This window comes from Tribolium madens, unplaced genomic scaffold, assembly GCF_015345945.1.
Source record: "Tribolium madens isolate multiple individuals breed KSU strain unplaced genomic scaffold, Tmad_KSU_1.1 Scaffold_20;HRSCAF=117;Tcas5.2_LG4, whole genome shotgun sequence".
Classification (NCBI taxonomy): Eukaryota; Metazoa; Arthropoda; class Insecta; order Coleoptera; family Tenebrionidae; genus Tribolium; species Tribolium madens.
In genome coordinates this window covers 11,792,372-11,815,738 of record NW_025400985.1, presented here as the reverse complement: position 1 = coordinate 11,815,738, position 23,367 = coordinate 11,792,372, and the positions used below count along the sequence as shown (strand labels likewise).

The 23,367-nt window shown below is 31.1% G+C and overlaps 1 protein-coding gene across 3 annotated transcripts in view; it reads left to right on the top strand.

Annotated features, from left to right (window-relative positions):
* Nucleotides 1-23,367, top strand: part of LOC123005350 (potassium voltage-gated channel subfamily KQT member 1-like) — a 43,215-nt gene that overhangs the window by 7,855 nt on the left and 11,993 nt on the right. For 2 of the 3 annotated variants that reach the window (XM_044399053.1, XM_044399052.1), the window contains exons 1-5: nt 9,631-10,211; nt 19,666-19,756; nt 19,858-19,984; nt 20,032-20,207; nt 20,258-20,515. In XM_044399053.1, coding sequence (XP_044254988.1) covers nt 9,643-10,211; nt 19,666-19,756; nt 19,858-19,984; nt 20,032-20,207; nt 20,258-20,515 — 1,221 coding nt within the window. In that variant the 5' untranslated portion in view covers nt 9,631-9,642. Of the gene's footprint in view, nt 1-3,367; nt 3,564-9,630; nt 10,212-19,665; nt 19,757-19,857; nt 19,985-20,031; nt 20,208-20,257; nt 20,516-23,367 lie in introns of those variants that run through there. The other variant, XM_044399054.1, reaches the window with a different exon arrangement.

The window sequence follows — 23,367 nt, the reverse complement described above, 5'->3', positions numbered from 1 at the left end:
ATTGGTAACAAATTATTATAATACATTTTTAGCAAAAAATTATCTTTGATTTTTGTTTGCAGTTGGCCATGAAAAAATGTTGCATCTTCAACTGTAAGGATTTAAACTATATTATTCAACCAGTATCACTAATGAAAGAGTTTTCTAAGTACTAAGTAATGAAAAAAATCTAAAATAAATCTTAAAACAACTTAGTGGCGACTAATAATATTTCTTTGTTTTTAAACAAGCTAACATTACCATTGTAACTTCTAATGATGCATAGAATGTATTAAAAAAAGCCGCTTTAATTCTTCAATTAATAGTAGATTATGTTATTAGGAGTAAAAGTGATTGTTTATGTGGCGAAGCTGAACATTCATTTTGCCGAACGGAGTGAGGCAAATGGATTCAGCTGAGCCACATAAACTCACTTTTACTCCAAATAACATATACTATTTTATCTGCAAACGATTCAGATGGAACGAAAAGAGCAACACACCAATAATCAAGTAAATCACCTCAATAATCAGGACGCTTTGCAATAAAATCGTAACAAACGCCACGCGTCAGTTTCGGAATTTGTGTTGAGATTTCGAAAGTGTTGATTGATTTAACTGGTGAATAACTGGCGTAGTTAATAGTGCAATATGTCGAATGCTGATAATCTACCTTGTACCTCTCCAGAAAATGCTGAAAAAGCGAAAGAGACAAGAAAGAGACAACAGTGATAAATGTCAAAGTAAGTGTCAAGTAAAAGTAAAAACGCCTAGGCGTAAAAACAGTGTTTTTACTCCATGTCTGAAAAGTAAAACTTTTACCTGTGTCATTTAGTTATAAAAGTGGTCACTTTTGTGACGTTTGCAGATAAATATATTTTATTCTTTGACACTGTCAAAATTTACGGTTTTTCTCCCGTGTAAGGAAGTTTTAACAACTGTTTGGCATTTCTCAATACAAAACGTCAAATTATTTTTAACAGATTTAAAGCAAGTTTAAGCCTTGTTGACTCTAATTCGAAGAATAAAATGTTGTATTCCACTCGTTTGAGTGTAAATCGGACGCTTTATTCCACCTCGTGGATGGTAAACCACTCGTTACACTCGTGGTTTAAAAATCCACTCGGTCAAATAAAGAGTCCGATTTACACTCAAACTCGTCGAATAAATAACTATTATATGATACAAAAATGACCATATGGCTATTCAAATACCCAATTTCTGTCTATGTAGAACGTTATCCTATACCTCCATTAGATCTACAAAAAATTGTTTTTTTTAATTGTGTTGACTGTTGACTGTTGTTCTTCCTATTTTTGGATATTTTTAAAAATATGTAATAATGGCCAACTATTATCAAACAAAATATGTATGTATTTTATTTTCTAAGTATAACTATAAAAAATATTCTGTTACAAATATATATTTTTTAGATCAGAAAAAAATAAGCTTTTCAAAATTGCCATAGCCGCCTATGATTTCTATTTAAAAAATACAAGTTTATTTTATTACGGCTAAACCAATAACTCAAAAAAAATGTTAAATACATTATTAAATTCCTAATAAGAAAGTGCCTGTATAATGTCCTTATTTCAAATCCGTATCTTCTATAATAACGAAGATATATTTTTTTTAGATTTCGCCAGATTGTCAACTTTTGTCTGTAAGTCGAAAACAACAGACGATAGCGGGATGCGGTTTTAACCAATATTATTTTCTCAAAAAATGAGCCCCAGAATGTATGATTCGTTTTTGGCTAAATATCTTAGTTTCGGAGATTCCCTATTCGGACATCCAAAATGCAGCACCCTGTACATGTTTTAAAGCTCTCACTCTTATGTTCTCGCCATTTTCATTTTTGCCGCACTTTTTTCTGTTTATATGTTATTTGTTTTATCTTTTGTTTACTTACATATTTTTCTATTAGATTTACCTACGTAGATTTGTGTTCTAAAGTTCGCGCTCTTATGCGCTCGTCATCTATTAACATTTATTTGAATTATATTATATTAATATTTATTTGAATTTCACTCAGAGAAAAGTTGCTGCTTTGACCGGGGTTTATGCCTGCTTTATGCCACTAATTATTACGAACTTGCATTTTTTTAACATATTTATCCATGTTTCTGGTATCTGATCTTACTTGAAATTTTTCTCTGGGGCGCGAGTTCTGACACACTCTGTATAGTATCAGTTTTTAATAAGATTTAAAAGTTTAATTTTTTGGTCACTATCGCATATATTGACTATGCTCATAGCCCTATTTTTGTCTTTATTACTCAATGTCTCAAAAACTACTCTTTGTAGAGCATTTTAACCTGTTGCAATGTATTCAGCTAGTAATTTTACGTCTAGAAAACCATATTTCAACCGTTTTTACGACGCTGATTACGATGCATTTTTACGATTTGTACAGTTGCGGAATTAAGTTGCGGACAGTATTGTCATTTTCACAATGTAAACTCTAAAACAACCTTTACATTAATAACCTCATTTTTTACTCTTGTCATGTTTATGTCATAGCGTCACTGTCAGAAAAGTTTAATTGTCAAATCTCAGTCATGATGACAGTAAAAGGTAGTTTACAGTGAACTTTTTGAAGTGACAGAAAAATACTGCCCGAAATTTTAATTCCGTAACTGTACTTACCAACTCTTTCAAATACTTAAGAAAATTTATTTTATTTTATTTTATCCGCAAACGTCAGAAAAATGACGCTTTTATGATTAATTGACACAAGTAAAAGTTTTACCTTTCTGACATGGAGTAAAAACACTGTTTTTACGCCTAAGCGTTTTTCACTTTTACTTGACACTTACTTTGACATTTCCCAATGTTGTCTCTTTTGCTCCTTCAGCGTTTTCTGGAGAGGTACAAGATAGATCATCAGCATTCGACATTTTAAAATATTTGGAGTAAAAGAGAGTTTATGTGGTTCAGCTGAATCCATTTGCCTCACTTCGTTTGGCAAAATAAACGTTCATCTTCGCCACATAAATAATCATTTTTACTCCTATTAACATAATACACTATTTCTCATACTTGTCTCGATAATGTTTTATGCACTTGAAACGTTATTTGGTCCAATTTTAAAATTTTCGATTTTTTGAGGTATTAAACTCAGAAAATTTTACATTACTTTTAGGTACTATTTTTAAGAGTTTTACAACCGATGTCTCTAATTTTTAAATTTGGAATTTTGTTTAACTTGTAAACTCTTCAGAATTTTAATTCTTAAAACAATTTCACTTTGGGTAAAGGACAAAAATGTTGTTTCAACTTGTAATTCTAACTCCCAACTTTCAGTAAAGCTTCGCCTTGGTTTAGATTCTAAAAATGAATAAATTTAATATAAAATGTGTCGTCTACGACTTGTTTCTTTCTTTCAGCCCCTAGCACTACATGCTGCCAGGGCCTCAACGCAGCGTCACTCCTCATCGAGAGTCCCCCGAAATGGGGTGAAGCCGCGCGCTACGCCTCCCGTCAACATCGCAAAATAGCAGGTCGGGCGACCTTCCAGGGTCAAGTCTACAATTTCCTCGAACGACCTGATAACTGGAAATGCTTCGTCTATCACATCGTGGTGTGAGTTACAACATTTTTTCCACAGCCCTCATGAGACTTCCATTTAATCAAATATTTAAACTCGCATGTGGGTATTACGTCATTTCGGGTATCCCCCGATGTTGTAAATTTGTTGAAAATTTTATCGACGTCGAGAGGGCAAGGTTGAGGGTGCAACACGATCGTGAATTTGTTGTAATTAACGTAATCAAGACGGACAGAATCACGAGAGATGAAGGGATGTAAAGAAGTGTTTACAATTAATGGAAATCCTTGAAGGATTAAGTCGAGGGTGACCCGGACTAGAATCAACAATATCCAATCATCCCTTGGGGAAATTGTTTTTTAATACAAGGAGTGTGTTTATCTAACAATCATTTACGTATTTCCTTGGGAAATTCTTATCGAGCTTAATGGAAAACGAGCAAAATTTATGTCGTGTCGTAAATCACATCGAATTATCGTTAAATTTGAGATTTACAATAGTTAAGGCTGTAAAAGTTGGTCGCACTTCGCCATCTGTCCACAGTTAGAAAGCTAATAAAAATTACATCACCACTACAAGTTTATCGAGATCGAGGGTAATAAAGAGAAAGATTGACCTTTGAACTTTATTTCAGTCAAGCATTTAGTGGCACTACCGCGAATGATACATGATATATTGGCGGTTAAATGGAGAAACATAATATTAATGGAGGGGTTTGTCTTTGTTTGCGAGCGCCAGCTGTTATCGAGTTTTCAAATTAAGATTTATTTTTTTCTGCTATTTTTACCCACAAGCGCTTTTCTTCAAACGTCAAATATTCAAAGTCGAAAGCTCACTTGTAATGTCGAGAAATTATTAGACCGGAAGGATAACGAGATAATTCCTAAACGTGAAATGTTTGTTAGGGACTATTCGCGTGTGTAAACACAATACACGTTCAAAACACACCGTTTCTAAATAATCGATGCCACTTTATTAGTTTGGGACGGGATTGAGACCGAAATGGGCAAATTGGGGCTTGGACAGAATATCGTTTTAATTAAGAAATTTAACAGAAAACAATGTTTGTTTGTTTATAAACATAGTTTATAACATAGAATTTATTGTGGAATTATTACAGAACTCACAAAATTAACACGAGACCTGAAGAACGATTTTTACAAATTAAGCGTAAAGAATATTTTTTTGTTAAGTATCATAAGTAGTACTAAACTGCTTTTACGTTTTTTATAATAGAAAATTTTATTTTTAAGACACAAATTACATACAGGGTGTCAATTTTAAAACTTGCAATCGGCAATGTCTCTACAACGGAAAAAGTTATTGAGAATCACTCAAAACCGTTTGAAAATTGAAAATTTTAAATGGCACGACCCTACTTGTGATACATCGTTGGAAAGCTCATAACAAGCTTTTCAAAAATGTAACACAACAGCCTAATTGATAAAGCCGTTTTTCCAATTATTTAAAAACGAAGACTTAATTTTTTGTTATTATATTCAAGGGTGGGTGGAGGTCACTTACCATGTCATTTTGCTTCCTCCTAGGAATCACCAAAACGGTTTTGAGTGATTCTCAATAACTTTTTCAATTGAGAGATATTCCGATTGCAAGTTTTCAAATTGACACAGCGTATAAATTGTAAGTCCAATAATAAGTAAGTGTTGTGTTTCAAAGTCTAGAATTTTGTAAAAAAATAAAATCATAACTTTGACGTGAATGACTGTAGAAATAAAGCTCGATTTTTAAGCTTGAAATCATTACTAAATTTGAAATTTTGTTTTTGCTTAACATAAATTTACGATTAAAAATTTGAATTTTTCATTTTCATTTTTATAAACTTTCTAAATTTTGAATTTAGTTTTTCAAACTCGAAATTCTGACTTTTAAATATCTAAACTTTCGAAATTTAGGAATTTATTAAACACGAGCAAAACTAAAACGACATTCAAAGAACGATTATTACAAATTAGAGGTAAAGAATTTTTTGTTTGTTTGGTGTTTGTGGACAAGGCGTAGCCGAGTCTGGAATAGCATATTAGATACCCGCATTTTTTTTATTAAACTTCCTAAATACTCATTTAGACCTCTTATTATGTATGATTAATTTCTCTAAAATAGTGGTCAAAAACAAAAAATGGAACCTAATATAGCTATTAAGTGAGTCAGTAAAATAGCTATTTAATAGCTATTTATTTTTGTTTTAACATTTTCAAATTAGTAGGTTCGTTTTTTTTTAATTTTATTTTTTAAATTCAAAATTCTGACTTCTAGATTCTAAATCTAAACTTTTCAATTTTAGAATTAATATTTGGCTTATGAACCATTTTTTTTTAGTTTGTTGGATACAGACTTTTTTATGACACGGTATTATTATAAGAATTGCATTTATTAAAAGTTAGATTTTTAACAAATATATATTATTAAAATTGTTATTGAAATAGTTAATTAAACGAGTTTATAGGAAAATAAATTTGAATGAGTTGTTACGATTTACGATGGAGTTGTAATTAGAAAAAAATGTTTTTTTTTTAATTTCGTATTGAACCATAAAAATAAACAAAAGTACTAATTTAAAATAAGAAAAAAAAAGTCGTTAAGTTTGAAAAGTGGTAGATAGTAAATTGTGCACAGCCTGTAGTGATTTGGATCAATCGCAAAACTGATTTTTTTAGTAATTAAAAAAGCATCCTAATGGATACAAAAAATAATAGCTTGCTATTTAAAAGAAATATCATTTTGACGTCCCATTTTTTTGGGATATTACGTAGGATTAAAAATATTTTCCTGAAATATCTACAAAAATGTACAAAATATCAAAATTCCAACTTAAATGTATATTTGGGCTACAAAAGACGGCAACTAAGATGAAGGACCCTGTATACATATAATATTTGTTTTAGTTTTCAGTATGTTCCGACTGTTATTGTTTTTGAAGTTGGTACTAATATTTTTACCAAAAAGAGGACATTTTCATGACGTAATTGATTTTTATAGTAAAAATTAAAGTTTTGACAATTTAGTTTCTATGGTCTGACAACAATAATTGTTGTATATAATTATTATACACAAGGTGATTTTTTATGTAATTAATTAATAATTTTTTTTTGAATTATTAATTTTTCTTGATTTTTTTATTTTTCTAAAAATTTTAATTCTGTTATCGTTGCCATTCATCTATTTAATTTTACTATGAAATCGACTATTATTAAAAAAAAATATTACAAATTTGTACTCAAAAAGGGACATGTAGTTTCGCAATTTCTTTAACCTCTTGCTTTATTTTGCCATTAAAAGGGTGGGTAGCTTTTAAGTACTGTATTATCTAAAACTTTAAACCTTTTATCATCTCCATTATCTAGCGGGATAATTCAAGTGGTTCAACAAGTGTTACATTGGCGGAAGCAGAAAAAATGTGCATTTGTAATGAGCAAGTCTCGCTCCACTTTCAAGGAATAACTCTGGAAGCTTTGCAATGAAGCTTCGTATTAATAAGATACTAAAAACTGTCACTTCCCGTCCCTCAGGCCCCATTTTATGAAAACTTCCATCTCGTGCTTATTTCCTTCCAACTTGTCCTAATAAAAATTTAAATCCGTCGTACTATTTTCGGGCGCTTTCGTCCCCCAGGACCCTCTATCTACTCTAAACATGTGCTAACGAGCCACTATTCCCCTTTGTCGCTGAATAATCCAGTGCATTGTTGTGCCTTGGATTTTTCTCCGGCAATTAGCGTCTAAACTCCTCACCCCCTGGCTTCCTGGCGCTTAAAGTCGACCTACCTGATGTGATTCCGCCGTGGCTTAGATCGATGGAAGCGTCGTCGTGGTGTGAGCGTCCCCTGCGCGAGACCAACAGTTGGTTTTCGGACGCGCTGAAAGCCGCGCGCTCTGCCGCCACCGCCGCCGCCACCGTCTGCATTATTCACCGCGACCATTACGAGTTGTTTCGTCGATAAATCGGGGGCCTGGCCTCCCGCGCCGCCCTAATTTGGCGGAGGCGCCGGGACTACGGGGCCCTTGCACGGATTATGAGTGGCAAGTCGCAGCGTGGAGGGATTACGGATGGGGGGCGATCCGGGTGCCAGTGGACGCGAATTGCGAATTGTGACTTTGCGGGTTATCGGGAGTTAATCACGGTAAAATATCTTTTAATCGTTTGCTATATATGTTTTATTTACAAAATAAACTCTATTTTATCATTCATTGACAAAATTATTTATTCAAAAATAACTATTTTCAAAAATATTTTATGAAAATAATGTTAACTAGCTTTTAATAAGTTAACTTTTGAACTTTGAAGACGCGTTTTCAGGGACACACACTGGGGTAATTTATGGAAACAAAGTTAAAAATAATTGTAATTACTTTGTCAATATTTGTTTTAATGTCGTAATGCTTTTAGAGAAAGTTTTCATCTAGTTTACGTTTCTGAATGAAGTTAAGAATTAAATTCTACGTTTTGTGTGTAAGAAAGGACAAAATTAGAGGTATAGTTTAAATGCATGTGCATTTAATTAAGTACAAGAGATTGTTTTGTAAATTAATAATTTCTATTGCGTGTGTTTCAAAACCTTGAGCTTAGAGATTATATGACCAAATGTAGATTAAATGAAATTTTAATTAATTCTAATTACTTTACCAATAATTGCATTTGCTACTGTCATCACAGGGAATTATTTGACAAAAACATACAATGTTCAAGAAGTCTTTTAATTTTCAAGATTACAAAATGCCAACATAAATTATTCAAATTGTGTAATTACTTTCACACCTGTTATTATTGCTAGTTACACTTTTTAATCAGATTTATGCAGAAATAACGTTTCAAAAGTATTTAGTTTTTGAACAATTATTTTATTTTTTATTTGTGTACATGTCAGACCATTTGCTTCTTCTGTACAGAAAAATTATTAATGTCTAATTAAAATATACACTGTTCGAGCTAAGACTTTATCAGTCATTATCACTGTAAATAATAAATAGATTACAAAGCTTTTAAATTATTTATTAGACTCTTATTTGATTCTAGAAAAAATAATCTACGAGTAAATGAAAAATAATCTGTCTATAAAATACCATAAAATTAAAAATTGTGTTTAGAAAATTTTGTTTCAGAAATCTAAAAATCTTAAAATTACAACTTTAAAATATTTTTTCTACGATTCTAACAGTTTTTTTTATTTGTATACAAAATATCGACTATTTTTTTAAATTGAACACAAATTTAAAATTTTTGTTTTTATTTCAACAGAATGTATCAGACTTTTAATTTGTAATTAAAAACAGGTTTATATGCTTATTCTTAGGAAAAAGGTATTTAGTTAAAAAAATATTTGACATTTGTTTAGCTCACAATAGAAAAATTAATTAAGTATTTTTTTTTTTTAGTAGACGATTTATTATCATTTATTTTATCTAAAAACTTTCTTGCTTTTGATTTTTTAAAACACCGTTTCCTAAAACATAGATTTTTTGTATTTTAATTTAATTTATTTTTGTTTTAGCTGATTTATAGTCTTTAATTCCAGTTTGATTAATGAATTTATTGTTAAAGGAAAAAATCTTAGCTTGATTTTTGAATATTGATGAGAAATTTAATTCGATTTAAGAATGTTTTTGGATTCAATTTGAGTAGGTAAACTCAAAATTTAGTAACAAAGTTTTTAAAGGTTGTTAGATGGCTTATTTTCTTTTTCTTATCTGTTTGTCAGTAGTTCATACATAATATTGTTTAATTTTTTTCGAAAATTGAACACAGTTTTAATTTTTTGTGTTATTTTAACAGAATGTATTGATTTTGATTTTTAAAACACCGTTTTTTGTATTTTAATTCAATTTAGTTTTTTTCAGTTCCAGCTGATTTTTAGTTTAGTTGCCGATTTGCGTTTTCGTCAACGAATTTATATTTAGTTAAACTGAAAAATCTTAGCTTGAACAGATTTGTGAAATTGGAAGAATTTTTTGGATCCAGTTTGAGTAAATTCAGAATTAACATGTTTTAAAACGTTGTTAAATCGCTTATTTGTTTTTCTTGTCTATTTATCGGTAAGCAGAGCAGCCGACGATGCCGTCGCCATGAGTCCCTTCGCGTCGCCCCGTCTCCCGGTCGCAAATGCTGTCATTAGTGATGTTAAGCGAGATGAATCGGTCTGAACAGGAAAGTTTGTACCGTACGTCCCGAAAGCTGAGTCTGGTGCCGATCGGCGGCTCCTTCGAGCCGCACCGCGACGCGCCCTCCGACGACCTGGTGCTCAGCGTGCTGAAGAGCCCCGTGAACCATGTGTCGCGCGACGAGGAGACGCCCCACGTCCCCAGCGAGGAGGACGACTGCTCCGAGCGGCTGCCCTTCCTGCAACGGCTGCGGGGTCATCGGCCGCGCTTCGGCGAGGCGCACCACAAGCGCGTGCCGACGCCCCTCAAGCGCAAGCAGCGCTTCCGCAGCCACAAGAACGACGTGGTGCAGCCCGAGGACGTCGTCGACGAGGAGGACGACGTCGAGGCGCCGCCGGACGAGCCCAGAGGCGTCCCCGACCCCTACTATCCCATCTATCTGCCCATCGATCAGGCGTTCAAGGCCAAGTACGTTTTCCACCACAAGAAGGGGAAGACGTGCCAGGAGAGGACGTACGTTTTTCTGGAGCATCCCGGAGGATGGCTGTGTTTTATCTATCACTTTACTGTGTAAGTGCCGAGAGGGTTGGGACTCGGACGGATTGATGGACAATTAGGCGAAATGAGCATTGTCGCATTGCCCAACGCAAATTAATCCGGACACACCTAGGGAGCCGATGGGTTTTTCACGCGAGTTTCGGGATTAATGATGATTACCTATTCATTATCAAGGGGTTCCGGTTAATTACCTTAAAACACGGTTTTTTCACTTCATTTAACATCAATAATTCAGAATTTTTAGCAAATAATTCTAAATCCTTTGTTTGAGTCTAAACAAATATAAAATTTAGGTCGCACCATTGTGCTAATTTTGTTTAAATAAAAGATAAGTTAAAAATCGTCTTGTTTTAATTTTGAATCTTGTTGCAACGTAAAATCTGCGTTTTGTATTTTGTTTTATTTTTAATTTTTTAATAAAGCTTTTTTTGGCTGCAAATTACTAATGTTTTTTACTCAACTTATAAACTAAAATAAAAACAGATTTAGGAAAGTTTTGCTTATTTCGATTTATATTGCTGCTGTGTTGGTTTATTTACATATTTTAATTAATTTATTTATACACCAACAACCAACATTCATTTATTAATTCAGTCGGTCTCTTGTGGGCTTTAGTTTCTCCGATTACTTTTAATGAGAAAAATATTTTTTGAATAGGATAGTTACATTGTAGAATTTTTTGGTTACACAAGCAAAAGTCAAGGTAAATACATAAATAATATAATAGAAATAAAACATAAGGAGGTTGTTAGTTTTATTACTATCATCTCTTTATGATCCTAATAAATATTTTAATTTTTGAATTATTTTGTACTACAAATATTTATTTAGAGTTCTAGTTATTTACTGACTTTTGATAAGAGAATAACTCTTATATAAAAGTTTTTCTATACAGGGTGATGCAAAAGTGTCAGATCAACTCTCGAATGGTGATAAAAGGCTTTGGGCGAAACATAAAAATGAATGCAGATTTTTTTCCAAGCTTTGGTTCTAAAAAAAAACAAGACCGACAATTTCCATTCCGAATGTTTGTTGTCGGATTTAATTTGCTAGTATATTAAATATTTTTTACATTATAAGACACAAATTAATAGTGATTTTTTTATCAGGAACCTGTTTAATGTTCCAGATCCTGCTATTTCCGCTAACTTTTAAGAATATATGATCTGAACGCGCAAAAACTTAAGATCTAACTTTGAAAGAGTTATATCTCGTGAAAAAAGGCTCAACAGTTTTTTGTCATGGGAACTTTTAACTCCGTTTGATGTGTTTTATCACCACCCAAGAGATAGTTCGATAGTTCTTTGTCTACAGAGTGTTAAAAAAAAGATAAAAAAATTAAGGAGGTAATAGTATGGATCAGAATAAACAAAAAAGTTTTAATAAACATGGGTCTGCAACGTAACGGTTTCGGAGATATTAAATGTGAAAATTTTTAGAATTTTTACTAGAAGCTTCTCTTTTTTGTTTGAACAGACTGCAAATAAATGTTTCAAAAAACGAATAATTTTTGATATCTCCGAAATATTTACTTTGCGGATCCATGTTTATTAAGACTTTTGTGTTTCTTTGGGTTCATACTATTACCTCCTGAAATATTTTACAATCTTTTTTTAACACCATATTTAAAAATATCGGTTAAAAACACCAAAAGTCAAAATAAAAACCTGGATTTTTATTTATCTAATTAATTAAAACTAAATTGCAATTTTGTACTTTAAATCTTACAATAAATAAATATTTTAACTTGATTTTTAAAACTGATCACATTTAATGAAATCTAACACTTTCTAACACTTTTATCTTGTGACAAATTTATAAAAAATTTCTCACTTTTCATATTTTTTTTACTTGGTTTTAAAGTGTGTAGAGTATTGTTTTCACACAGATTCTACTTTTATACATTATGTAATGATAATATTGTGACCTATTTGACTGAAAAATGCAATGTTGGGAACAATTTGTATGCTTGTGCATAAAACTGGCTCGTTTTTTTGTGAACATTATTTAAAATAAAAATAAATATAATTTTGTCACTAATCTTTAAAAACATTAGTTGTGAAATTTAAAATTTTTATATAGAATTAAATTAATAAAAAAAGAAAGAGAATTAGTTGAAAAAAACGACCAAGTCAAAGCAAAAATATTACAATTTGATCACTTCTATCAAGAAGCTCAAATACCAGAAGCATATTTTAAAGTTATTGTATCAAACGGTAGTTGACAAGGGTCATTTTTTTAAATAAAAGTTTTATAATAAAATTGAAATCGGAGTATGTAAAAAAATTTGGAATTTTTTTACAGAAAATTGAATAATCATCTAATGCAAGGTTAATGCATTCAGAAATTTGCATCGTGTGCACTTCCTCATGCACCTAATGACTTCGAAATTGTGTCTAATTTAGTACTGGAAGCCCCGCTTAATTTTTTGCGCTCGGTGTGTTATTAGGGCACTTGCGTGACTTCGAAAACGCGAAATAATATTCACATTATCACCCACAAATAATTCGCGTGTTTCTGTCAGAGTCATGCAATCTGGGATGTATACCAACACACTAAAAACAATCAATTTGTGAAGAAATAGGTCAATTTATTTGATTTTTTAAAATCTATTGTTAATAACCGATTGATTTTACACCGGAAGTTTTACCTCCATTAACCTGATTGAGATAAAAAAAAATTGGTATAGTCGAAATTTAAATACTATAAGCGACGCTCCTCCTTGACCTTTTTGTATCAGCTGCGGTTTGAGGCCCGATCGATAGCACACGACTGGGAATAAATTCATATAAAATTACAGCATTGCACTTGACGAGTTGACGATATCGTGTCATTTCATGCCGATAAAGTGTCATATCGGGGAAATTGAGTCGTTTTAATCCGAGTGAAGACTTCATAAATTTCTTAGTGCGCCAACAGGCGCACTCAATTAAAACAGGTGCTCGATAATAATTGGCGAAAAGAAGATTGATGGCCGAGGAAACGATACACCGCGGAAACCAACCGAATCTCAATTCCTTAATTCGGAATTTAATTAAAACGGGCGCGGATTAAGCGAATTCTAATTCGCAGAAACGGAGCCAAGTGGTGGGATGAAAAATGGATTTTTAATTGAGGCTGGATTACAGCTTCATTTTTTAGACCCACATAATTTTTGATAATACAATTACACAGTGTTATTGAGAAATCTGAATCATCCATTCAGCATTTTGCTCAGTTTAATCTAAATAAATAAAAAGTGTTAAAGAATCATCTGAACTGAGCCAAAACTTTGAGCTACATTATTAAAGATTAGCTCAGTTTGAAAACATTGAAAATAATTAATTTCTCCAAAAAATAAAATCCGAATCCTCAGTTTAATCTAAATAAATAAAAAAGTGTTAAAAATTCATATAAACTGATCCAAAACTTCACACAAGTAAAAAGCTATATTCCTTAAGATTAGTTCACTTTGAGAACATTCAAAATCAGAAATTTCTAAAAAAAACAAAATCTGAATTATTCACTTTTGCTCATTTTAATCTCAATAAATAGAAAAGTATCAAAGATTTATCTAAACTTAGCTAAAACTTTGCACGAGTAAAGAATTAAAAGTTAAGACCTTAAAGATTAACTTAATCTAAAAATATTCAAAATCAGAAATTTTTACAAAAAACAAAACTCAGCGTTTTGCTCAATCTAATTTAACTAACTAAAAAGTGTTTAAAATTCATCTAAACTGAGCCAAAACTTTACAATGAAAGAGCTACATTATTAAAGATTGTGACTCAGTCTGTGTTATAAAAACTTAACTCACAAATACGATTTTTTTTGCTCAAATTAAGTAAGAAAATACTCGGTTTACAACATTCAGTGCTAAAACTTTTTTCAATCATATACTCATTTTTTTTCTCAATTTAATCTAAATAAATTAAATAGTATTTTATTCGATGACAGACTCAGATTATACATTTTTGGGAGTCATGAAACGCTCTAAATATGGCTTTAATAGAATTGTTTTATTTGTTTTTTATCACATAAAATTTTTGGGAAAAAAATTTCATTAATATTTTAGCAATAGTATGCTTTTAAATTCTGATTGCAACCAAATATTCTAAGTGAGTTGTATATTATTTTTCTTTACAACACTAATATTGTGTACTGTTTTTATAGTGCATTTAACGTTGTGGTACCTGCTCTTATGTTGCCGTAAATATACCCTCTTGGATATATACTTTTATCTTGGCAATTTTGATATTATTTTGACAATTTTTTTTATAACAAATTCTGAATTTAGCAAAATTTCTAATCCAATATTAGAGTTGGAAAAAAGATCGTTATTTTAAATAGGCAGCCATCTTTTTTATTACATTTTTGGATTACTCAAATGATTTTGAGACAGCTTTTACCAAGCTATTATTAAAAAAAATCAGCTTTATTTAATAATAGCTTGTTAATAACCAGCTGGCTTTTTTAAATTTCTTAAAATACTTGACTTTAATAACAACTACATCAAAAACTATTAAAACATTTTAAGTGTTTTAAACAAAAAGAAAGTAAGTAATCCGGCCCTGTTAAAAACTGACCTGTTTCAGGGTCCGGGTGGATTAAACTAATTTATGATTTGATTACTTTTAACAATACCGCATTTAACTTAAAAGTAATAAAATTTTTAGTAGGTCTTAGGAAAATGATTTTACTTTATGTCCCCGGATTGAATTTACAAAAGGAAAAAAAATATCTTTGATTTTACGCCAAAATTGCAAACGAAAAAAAGTTTTTGCTTTACTTGAAACCAGCAAATCTTTAATTAAAACTTTATTATTCTAACTCAGTAGAAAGAAAAGTTTTTTTTTTTTTTGATTTTGGACTTAGAATAACTTTTCTCTGCTTATTAAGTCTTATCACTTTGGCGGTTTTATTATTTTGACAATGATGTCACTTTGACAAATGAGTTTACGCAAGTTAAATAACAAAAATGTTTGTGAAAAACATAATTTTAATAAACAGCAACTCAAAGATACATTTCTAAGGTAAAAACCACGTAAAAACCAACGTCTTTTTTTTGTCAAAGTGACATAAGTTGTCAAATAATTAAAACCGCCAATGTGATAAGACTTAAAATGTAGAGAAAAAGTCCAAAATCAAGAGGAAAATGAACTTTTCTTTCAACTGAGTTAGAATAATGAAGTTTTAATTACAGATATGCTGGTGTCAAGTAAAGCAAAAACTTTTTTCCTTTGCAGTTTTGGCGTAAAATCAAAGATATATTTTTTCTCTCTTGTGAACTCAATCCGGGGACATACTGTAAATTTTATAAAGGTAACATTCTGCCCTCAACAGTCGACCGATTTTCCGTCATTAGTTTTTCCGTTTCGTGACACATCAACAAGAATTATTAATTTCCTGTATCGGTGGGTACTGCATGTTTTTTCAAAGTGATAAGCATCTGATTTATTATTAATAGATGAAACACATTTACAATTATTCCTGTTATTTATATCATAAGGCAGCGTTTGAAAATCTCTTGGGAAATCACATCGACAATTTCCAAATCTGAGATTCGGCGAATCGCAATAAATCACCGGAGTCACGCGACCTCGCTTTCCGGGACAGGAGAGCCGTTCCGGCGTAACGAGAAAATGCCATGATGGCCGAAATCGCGATTATTATGCAAATCGGCGACCTTCACTTGATTGTAAAATTTTAGTCCGGGATCGTGGTGTCTAATTAGTCTATTGTTGTGGCAATTTTACGGTTTCGCTCAATTTAAGCTACTTAGTAAATATCGACTCAGATGGCGAAAACACGCCTTTGAAATATTCCCACAATTTTTATCTACGTGTCAGAGATATGAAAAGCATTGTTAAGCACTCGCATCGATCCCATTTCGGTGGTAGAGTAAACATGTAAAAAGGTGGAATAGTAGCGAGGTTCTTAGTAAACATCTCTTTTTCTCCTAATCAAACAATTGCTGTTGATTTAACGGGAAACAAAGTGTAAATTAACTCGTTTCCGTTAATCACTGGTCGATTTAATCACCCCAAAATGTCAAGGTTGATAATTATTTCGTCGATGTTGATTTCAATAATATATGGGACACACCTTGGACAGGATAAGGGAGAGATTTAAGGCGAGTTATTGGGATAATATGTCAACGTAACGACGATGTTAGCCGGGATTAAGGGATTGGGATGACGGGATGGCTTAATACAAGGGAGGATCATGGTTAAGTTAAAGTTTCAGCTAAGCAAACAATAATTCATTTCTGTAATTAATTTAGCTATGCTAACCGAAACTAACTTGCAACTAAGCGAAAAAGTTGATTTTCTAGTCTTTGTTTTATTTCAGTAACGTATAATACAATTTTAATACGCTTCTAACCCGAAGCATTTTGCATTTTCTGTAACCATAATTTATTTTTCGTTTTATGCACAATATGAAGCAAAAAGTCGAGCTTTCGTCTATGATGCTTAATTAATTTTGGTAAAATCACAACATGTGTGCAAACATTCGATAATTTAGCTTTAACATAAATTGTTTTAATGTAATGAAACGCAAAGTAGCAATTTAATGCCTTTGATTGGGGTGCTATTAATTAACGTAATGAATTGCTTGAAATTGGGCTGTTTATATTACGATTAAAATGTCAGATTTGAATTTCAATCCTCGCGATCTTGCTTGTTGCAATTAAGTCATTTTGTTCATGCACATAATTTAGATAAATAACACGCAATTTTTTAAATAATTGAGTAGCGAAGGTTTTTTCCTTGAACGCAATCGATAAAATCCATCTTTTGAACGATTTTCACCCAATTTACAGCCCCTTTTATTGCCGGAACACATTGTCAACAAATCGCAACGTAATTTCCCGAAAAATTTTAATGGCGGCGTTTTGAATTATCATTAACCTTTTTTATGTCTCATCGATGTGTGTGCATTACGTTGAAGTATTTTTAGTCTTGAATTTTGGGCACCTGTTGACTTGGATTAATCTTAGACCGAATTCTGATTAGCCTAATTAGCAGGGTTGCGATGATTTATGTTCTGTCATTATTTTAATGGGTATGAAACGCAGTCAAGGTTTATGGTTCGATTTTCTATAACCCAGTTTTTCTGTTTGTATTTTCAAGGCAAGTTCGTAAACAACAATGATATTGATTCGATTTACTAAAAAAATTACTATACCTACTCGTGGAACTGGCGGATGTAGGAGCAAATTTTGTTATTTTAATAATGAGACTGACATAAATAATATTAATAATAATTAAATTGTATTTCGAATAACGTCAACTGAATTCAGATTTAAGTACCGAAAATTTGATTTAAGAAAACATCAGTTGTAATTCAAATCAATTCAGTTGTTAGAAAATGTCAATAAAATTATTCAGATTTTTTTGAATTTAAAATTTCTAAATTGTATTTTAAAAAGTTGTAATTTTTACCAGTAAAATCAAAATACGTAATTAGTGTTATTGTTTTTTTTTTAATTTAAAATAATTAAACCTCTATGTAAGCTAAATAAAAAAATACCGTGCGATCAAAAAAATATAAATTAGAGTAGGCAGTGATTCAAGTCCTTTAGATGGCAATCCTGATTTTTGACATCAAATGTCAGCGGAAACTTTAACAAGTTTGAGTTTTATTCCTTTTAGATGAAATAATGTTCACTTTAGAGCAGAAAATTTTTATTGCTGTACAAGAGGAAAACGGTGGACGGTCATTTTCACTTTCAGTTTGTGTGGAAAATTACCAGCCCAGATTACCAGTCAGTGTGTTGCCAACTGTAGATTTTAATCGATGCCTACTCTAATTTATTTTTTATTTGATCGCACAGTATCATAATCAACATACTGTCTCCATTGATCAAAAACTTAATTATTTTAAATTTAGGAAAAGGATACTTTTTTGTAGTATTTTTTGTAATTTAAATTTTTAAGTCCATCAATATATCCAAAGTACTCCTAATATTTGAAATAAATGCTTTCTAAAATAAAATTTACTAATCAAAATAAGATTTAGTGCTTTCTAAAATACAATTTATTTGTCTGAACTACTATTAACATTTTTTTAAATATATCTTACTATTTATGAAGTACCATAGAAAAAGGTTTAAGTTAAAATCTTTTGATTTTTTTTTTATTATATTTGTAACTGGTGATTTTTGGCCGTAAATATAAGTAAATTACGAAAACTTGTTTGTTTTACCACCCATAGTCGGCTAAAAAGCTTATATTAGGAGGAAAAACATTACGAAACATTAGGCTTTTAAGCATATCAGCAAAATAGAACCGAATTAACTGGAAAAGTCATTAATGTCTTATAAAAATAACGCTATAACAATACAATAGTTCTAAAAATTTTAGAACTTGATCACTTTTAGTTGACATTTTGTGGAGTAAAATTACACAGTAGAATAATCTTATTAAAACTGAAAATATTTTATTTTGGCAAAAATGCTTGAACAGATTAATTTTCTGTTTAAAAAATACACAAAAACGCTTAATGATAATGTTTTTTATAAATGATATTTTGTTTGTCACTATATATTTTGTCAAGAAAATTTATCAAATCTTTTTTTCTAGAACTCTCCTTACTTTTTAAAGGAAAGTAAGTTCTGTCTTTTTAATTCCCTCTCAAAGAGGTAAAAATTTTATCTTCTTTATAGAAACGGAAAAAAATGACTGCAAGATTTAATAGCGAAATTGAGATATCAAAAAAAATTGTTAAATGTATTACACAAGGGAGGAAAATGTATCTTTTTCTTCCACAGGTGGAACAACTCACAGAGAAAAACACACTTTACGCCCTTGTAATGCAAGTAATATTTCACAAATGTAAGGTAATTTAAGTCAAAGCATGTATTTATAAAAAAATATAGGAAGTTGAATAACTTGGCATAAACCCAACCAAAAACAAAACTTGAACAAAATATTATGCATAAAAATGTTTAAGAAAGTTGAGTATGATTCTGGAATAATAGAATACTTTGTATACCTACTTGAAAATAATTTTAATGAGTGCAGTTGACAACTACGTAACAAGCAAAAAACTGTTTGTTTTTTTTGGTGTCACAATTTAGTGTTTTTACAAGACACACGACTGTAAAGGTGTAATTAAAGTATTTTAAAAATAGCAAAAAACTGAGAATTTATTAACTAATACTTATGAATAATTTTTATCCCGGCGCATCCACCATTTTTTAATATTGGAAGTTTTTCTAAATTAATTGAAATTCGTTTTTCAGTGACATGTAAAACCATTTGGGCTTAAATTATAAAAGTGTAAAAATGATTATTGACTTGTTTAATCTGGAATTTACGTCTGAACGTTCGCGTGTCGTGATATTATAACGGTTAACGTCTTGTTTCTTTCGTTCTCTCTTAATGTTTCCCTCCGGAGCTCCGTCTGAAACGGCTGGATTTATTTACACGGCTGTCGCATTTCTTCGACATGCTGTTGACACTAATACGATTTTTCCTTTCAGGTTTATGTTAGTCCTCGTTTGTCTAATATTCAGCGTGTTGTCGACGATCGACACATACCAGAGCTTTGCCAACGAGACCCTTTTCTGGATGGTAAGTTTGTTATTACAGTTGTACATTTGATAACCTCCGCTGGCAATATCTCTATTTAGACAGAGTTGCTCAAACTCAGGCTTTTAATAATTCCGTTGCAGGAAATTTGCCTCGTGGTCTTCTTCGGCGTGGAGTATTTGGTGCGGTTGTGGTCGGCGGGCTGCAGGTCCAAATACATGGGCTTCTGGGGGCGGCTCCGGTTTATACGCAAACCGATCTGCATAATCGGTTAGTCACATTCAAGTTTCCGGTTTTTAGTAACTTTTCTTTTTTAGATTTAATTGTAGTGGTAGCATCGATCGTAGTCCTTACGTTAGGATCAAACGGGCAAGTGTTTGCCACGTCGGCTATCCGAGGAATTCGCTTCCTGCAAATCCTGCGGATGCTCCACGTGGACAGACAAGGGGGCACGTGGAGGTTACTGGGTTCAGTTGTGTTTATACATCGACAAGTATGACTTACGGTTTAGTTTTCGCGAAGTTGAAGTATTTTTTTCTGCAGGAATTAATAACGACTCTTTACATCGGATTCCTGGGCCTAATTTTCAGCAGTTATTTTGTTTATTTAGCAGAAAAGGACGCCGTAGGTGCTGATGGAAAAAATACGGGGGATTTTTCCAGTTATGCGGATGCACTCTGGTGGGGGGTTATTACTGTTACCACCATCGGATATGGGGATACCGTGCCCAGGACCTGGATGGGGAAGATTGTAGCGTCCTGCTTTAGCGTCTTTGCCATTTCTTTCTTCGCTCTTCCAGCCGTGAGTACGAATTGATAATATAAAAAAATGTATTTTTATTTCTTTATTTAGTTATTTTACATTTTCACTGAATTTCAGGGCTTAGAAATCGAAAAAAAGTCATGTATAAAAATACAGAATCTATCTACATTTAGTAAGAAAAATAATTTTATTGGGTGGAAAATAACCAAACAAAAAATGTATTTTAGATTCCAATTTTTCCATCAATAATAATACCTGTACAAAAATGTTATTTTAAGTTCGTGTATTCAAACACAACTTGTTGTGATTCAAGTCATTGAGTGTTTGTTAGTGGGTTTTTTAACAAAAAACTGAAATAACTAGTGACTTTATTCACGCCGGAGTATTTTTATTATTAGGAAATAGTTTAAGTTTGAATTTAGATGAAAGCAAATATTCATTAATTTGTGTTTCTACAAAAAACACAAAAATAAACTCCAAAATTAATCTCAAAATTAGTAATATGCAAATAGTTGTCTCAAATAACGTAAAAATTTAATAATACAGTTTAAAATGGATAAAATAGTTACGAGTCCGATAGTGTGAGCCCCCAGAAATTCTAATGCAAATCTAATAGTATGAAGTTTACACTGGAGTGAGTTTCGTCAAAACATTTGCGGTTTAGTTATTGTAAGTTCTACTCGGGGGCAATTTTAAATCATATAGTGTGAGTTCTATTCAGGGGCAAAGCCCCCGGCAATGTCGATATTTGCAAAGTACGCAGTGTGAGTTCTACTTGGGGAGCAAAGCCCCCTACAAATTTGACATTTTTCTAATTAAACAGTATTAGTTTTACACGAGAGCCGAGGCTGTTTCAACGACTACTTCTACAAAACATTTGCGAATCCGAGAGGATTTGCTTAATCAATTTTTCAGTACTAAACTGGAAAAAATTTGAATTTTTTAAAGTCAATTGAGGAAACAAATTTAATTTTATCATTTTTGAACTCACATGAAAACTGCGATCTGCGTTTTTTTTAGAACCCACTGAGAATAAAATTGACAAAATAGTCCTTTATCTAATTTTAATTTTTCATAGTTATTTGAAAAAATCAATTTAAATTCTTTTTTTTTCCATCTTTTCCCAAGCAAAGTTGAATTGAATTAAAACAGTTTTTTATGGCCAATCGGTGAGGTTTTTGTATAACTTGAATTTGATTGGTTGGACACATTTGTTAATTTATTGGTACGATTACAAGGGTCAATAATAATTATTTCACATTCATGTAATTACCACTACCGGTTTTTATTTCTTATTGGAAATCCGACAAAAAACCTAGCAACGATAAGTAAATCATTAAAATTTAAAAATCCTGAAAAATTATTGAATTCTGAATCGAATTTTTGTAACAGATAAGCGTTTAATGTGAGTTATCTTACTTTAATTAGGTCTAATTTTACACAATGGGCGAAGCCAACCCCAAAACCAATATGAATCATACACTTTTGATTATTAGACTAATAAAAAGGAAAAAAACATTCAATATTCAATGCGTTAAAGTTGAGTGTCATTGCCAATTAATTACGGCTTTTAAAATTCAACCAATTAGAACATGTCTTATATTTTTCGACAAGAAAAATTAAAATAATTAAAAATTTTGTTTCAAAATGCGGCTTCTTTGATTTTATTGTCAATCTCACTTTTTTTACTACTTATTCTTAATGAAAATTATATTTAGTTTAAAGCAAAGAAACAATAAAAACAAATAAAAGGGATAATTCTTTAACCTTTGAATGAAATTTTTATCAACTGTAGATGGTAAAACAACTATTGATAACTTTAATTAATTTCTATGTTCCATTATTTCTGTTAAAACTGTAAACAATTGTGCTAAATATGGTTTAAAATAAGACTTAAAGATAAGGTAATATTATTATTTTCTATAAATTATCGATCTAAATATCGATTATAAAAAATACAAAATTCGTGTTCTCGTTTTATTTATAAAAATTAGAAAATTTGGTTATCGCAAGATATAAAAAACCTTAGTTGGCTGTCGGTAGACTAAATATACAGTATGTCTCCGTATTAAGTTTACAAGAAGAAAAAATGTCATATTTGATTTCCCAAGACTGCAAAATAAATACAGCAATATTTGAAAGATCTCTCTCCTATAATAGAAAAAACCTTTGGTGACTAATTTTCGCAAAAAAATTAAGACATATTTTACTAATTCATAGTTTTTTTTCAAAATTGCTATTTGTTTTTTGTTATTTTTTTGTTGTTTTTTACTTTTTTTTAGAGTGCAATTTTTGTAAATTGTATTTCATTTATTTGTTTATTTATTAATTTTTCTATTTATTTATTTAGTTATTTTTGTTAAGGGGGTTAAGTTTGAATAGTATTTACTAGACTTTGTCTTCCGAGTTGTATTTACAATTATTACTATTTATTTATTTAAAAATTTTGCAAATTTGACGTTTTATGAAACGGGGCAAGCTACACTGTAAAAGCAAAAAGGTAATTCTATAACTATTAAAAATATAAAAACGTTTGAATAAGAGACTTAAAAATTGAGAAATGTAAAATTAATCAAACAATTCTAACGAAATAAGTGTAATTATTCTGAATTAAGTTTTCAATTCGCGTTCTATAATCTTGTTTAAGTGACAGCTTAGGTCGTGTACACACTTTAATTTTCTAGAAGACTTTTTATTAGGTTTTCAGTTCCTGAAAACCGACACTAAGCGTCCTGTGTGAGAGTAATTTTCGCTTCAGTGTCGAAAGTAGTTGTCATTTGATATTTTTCATGTTAAAATCATGTCGCTATCGTGTTACACCTAAAAATAATCGAGCATCAATCTTCATTATTATTGACACGTGTTCGCCCAGATTCGCCCCTGATTTTAGT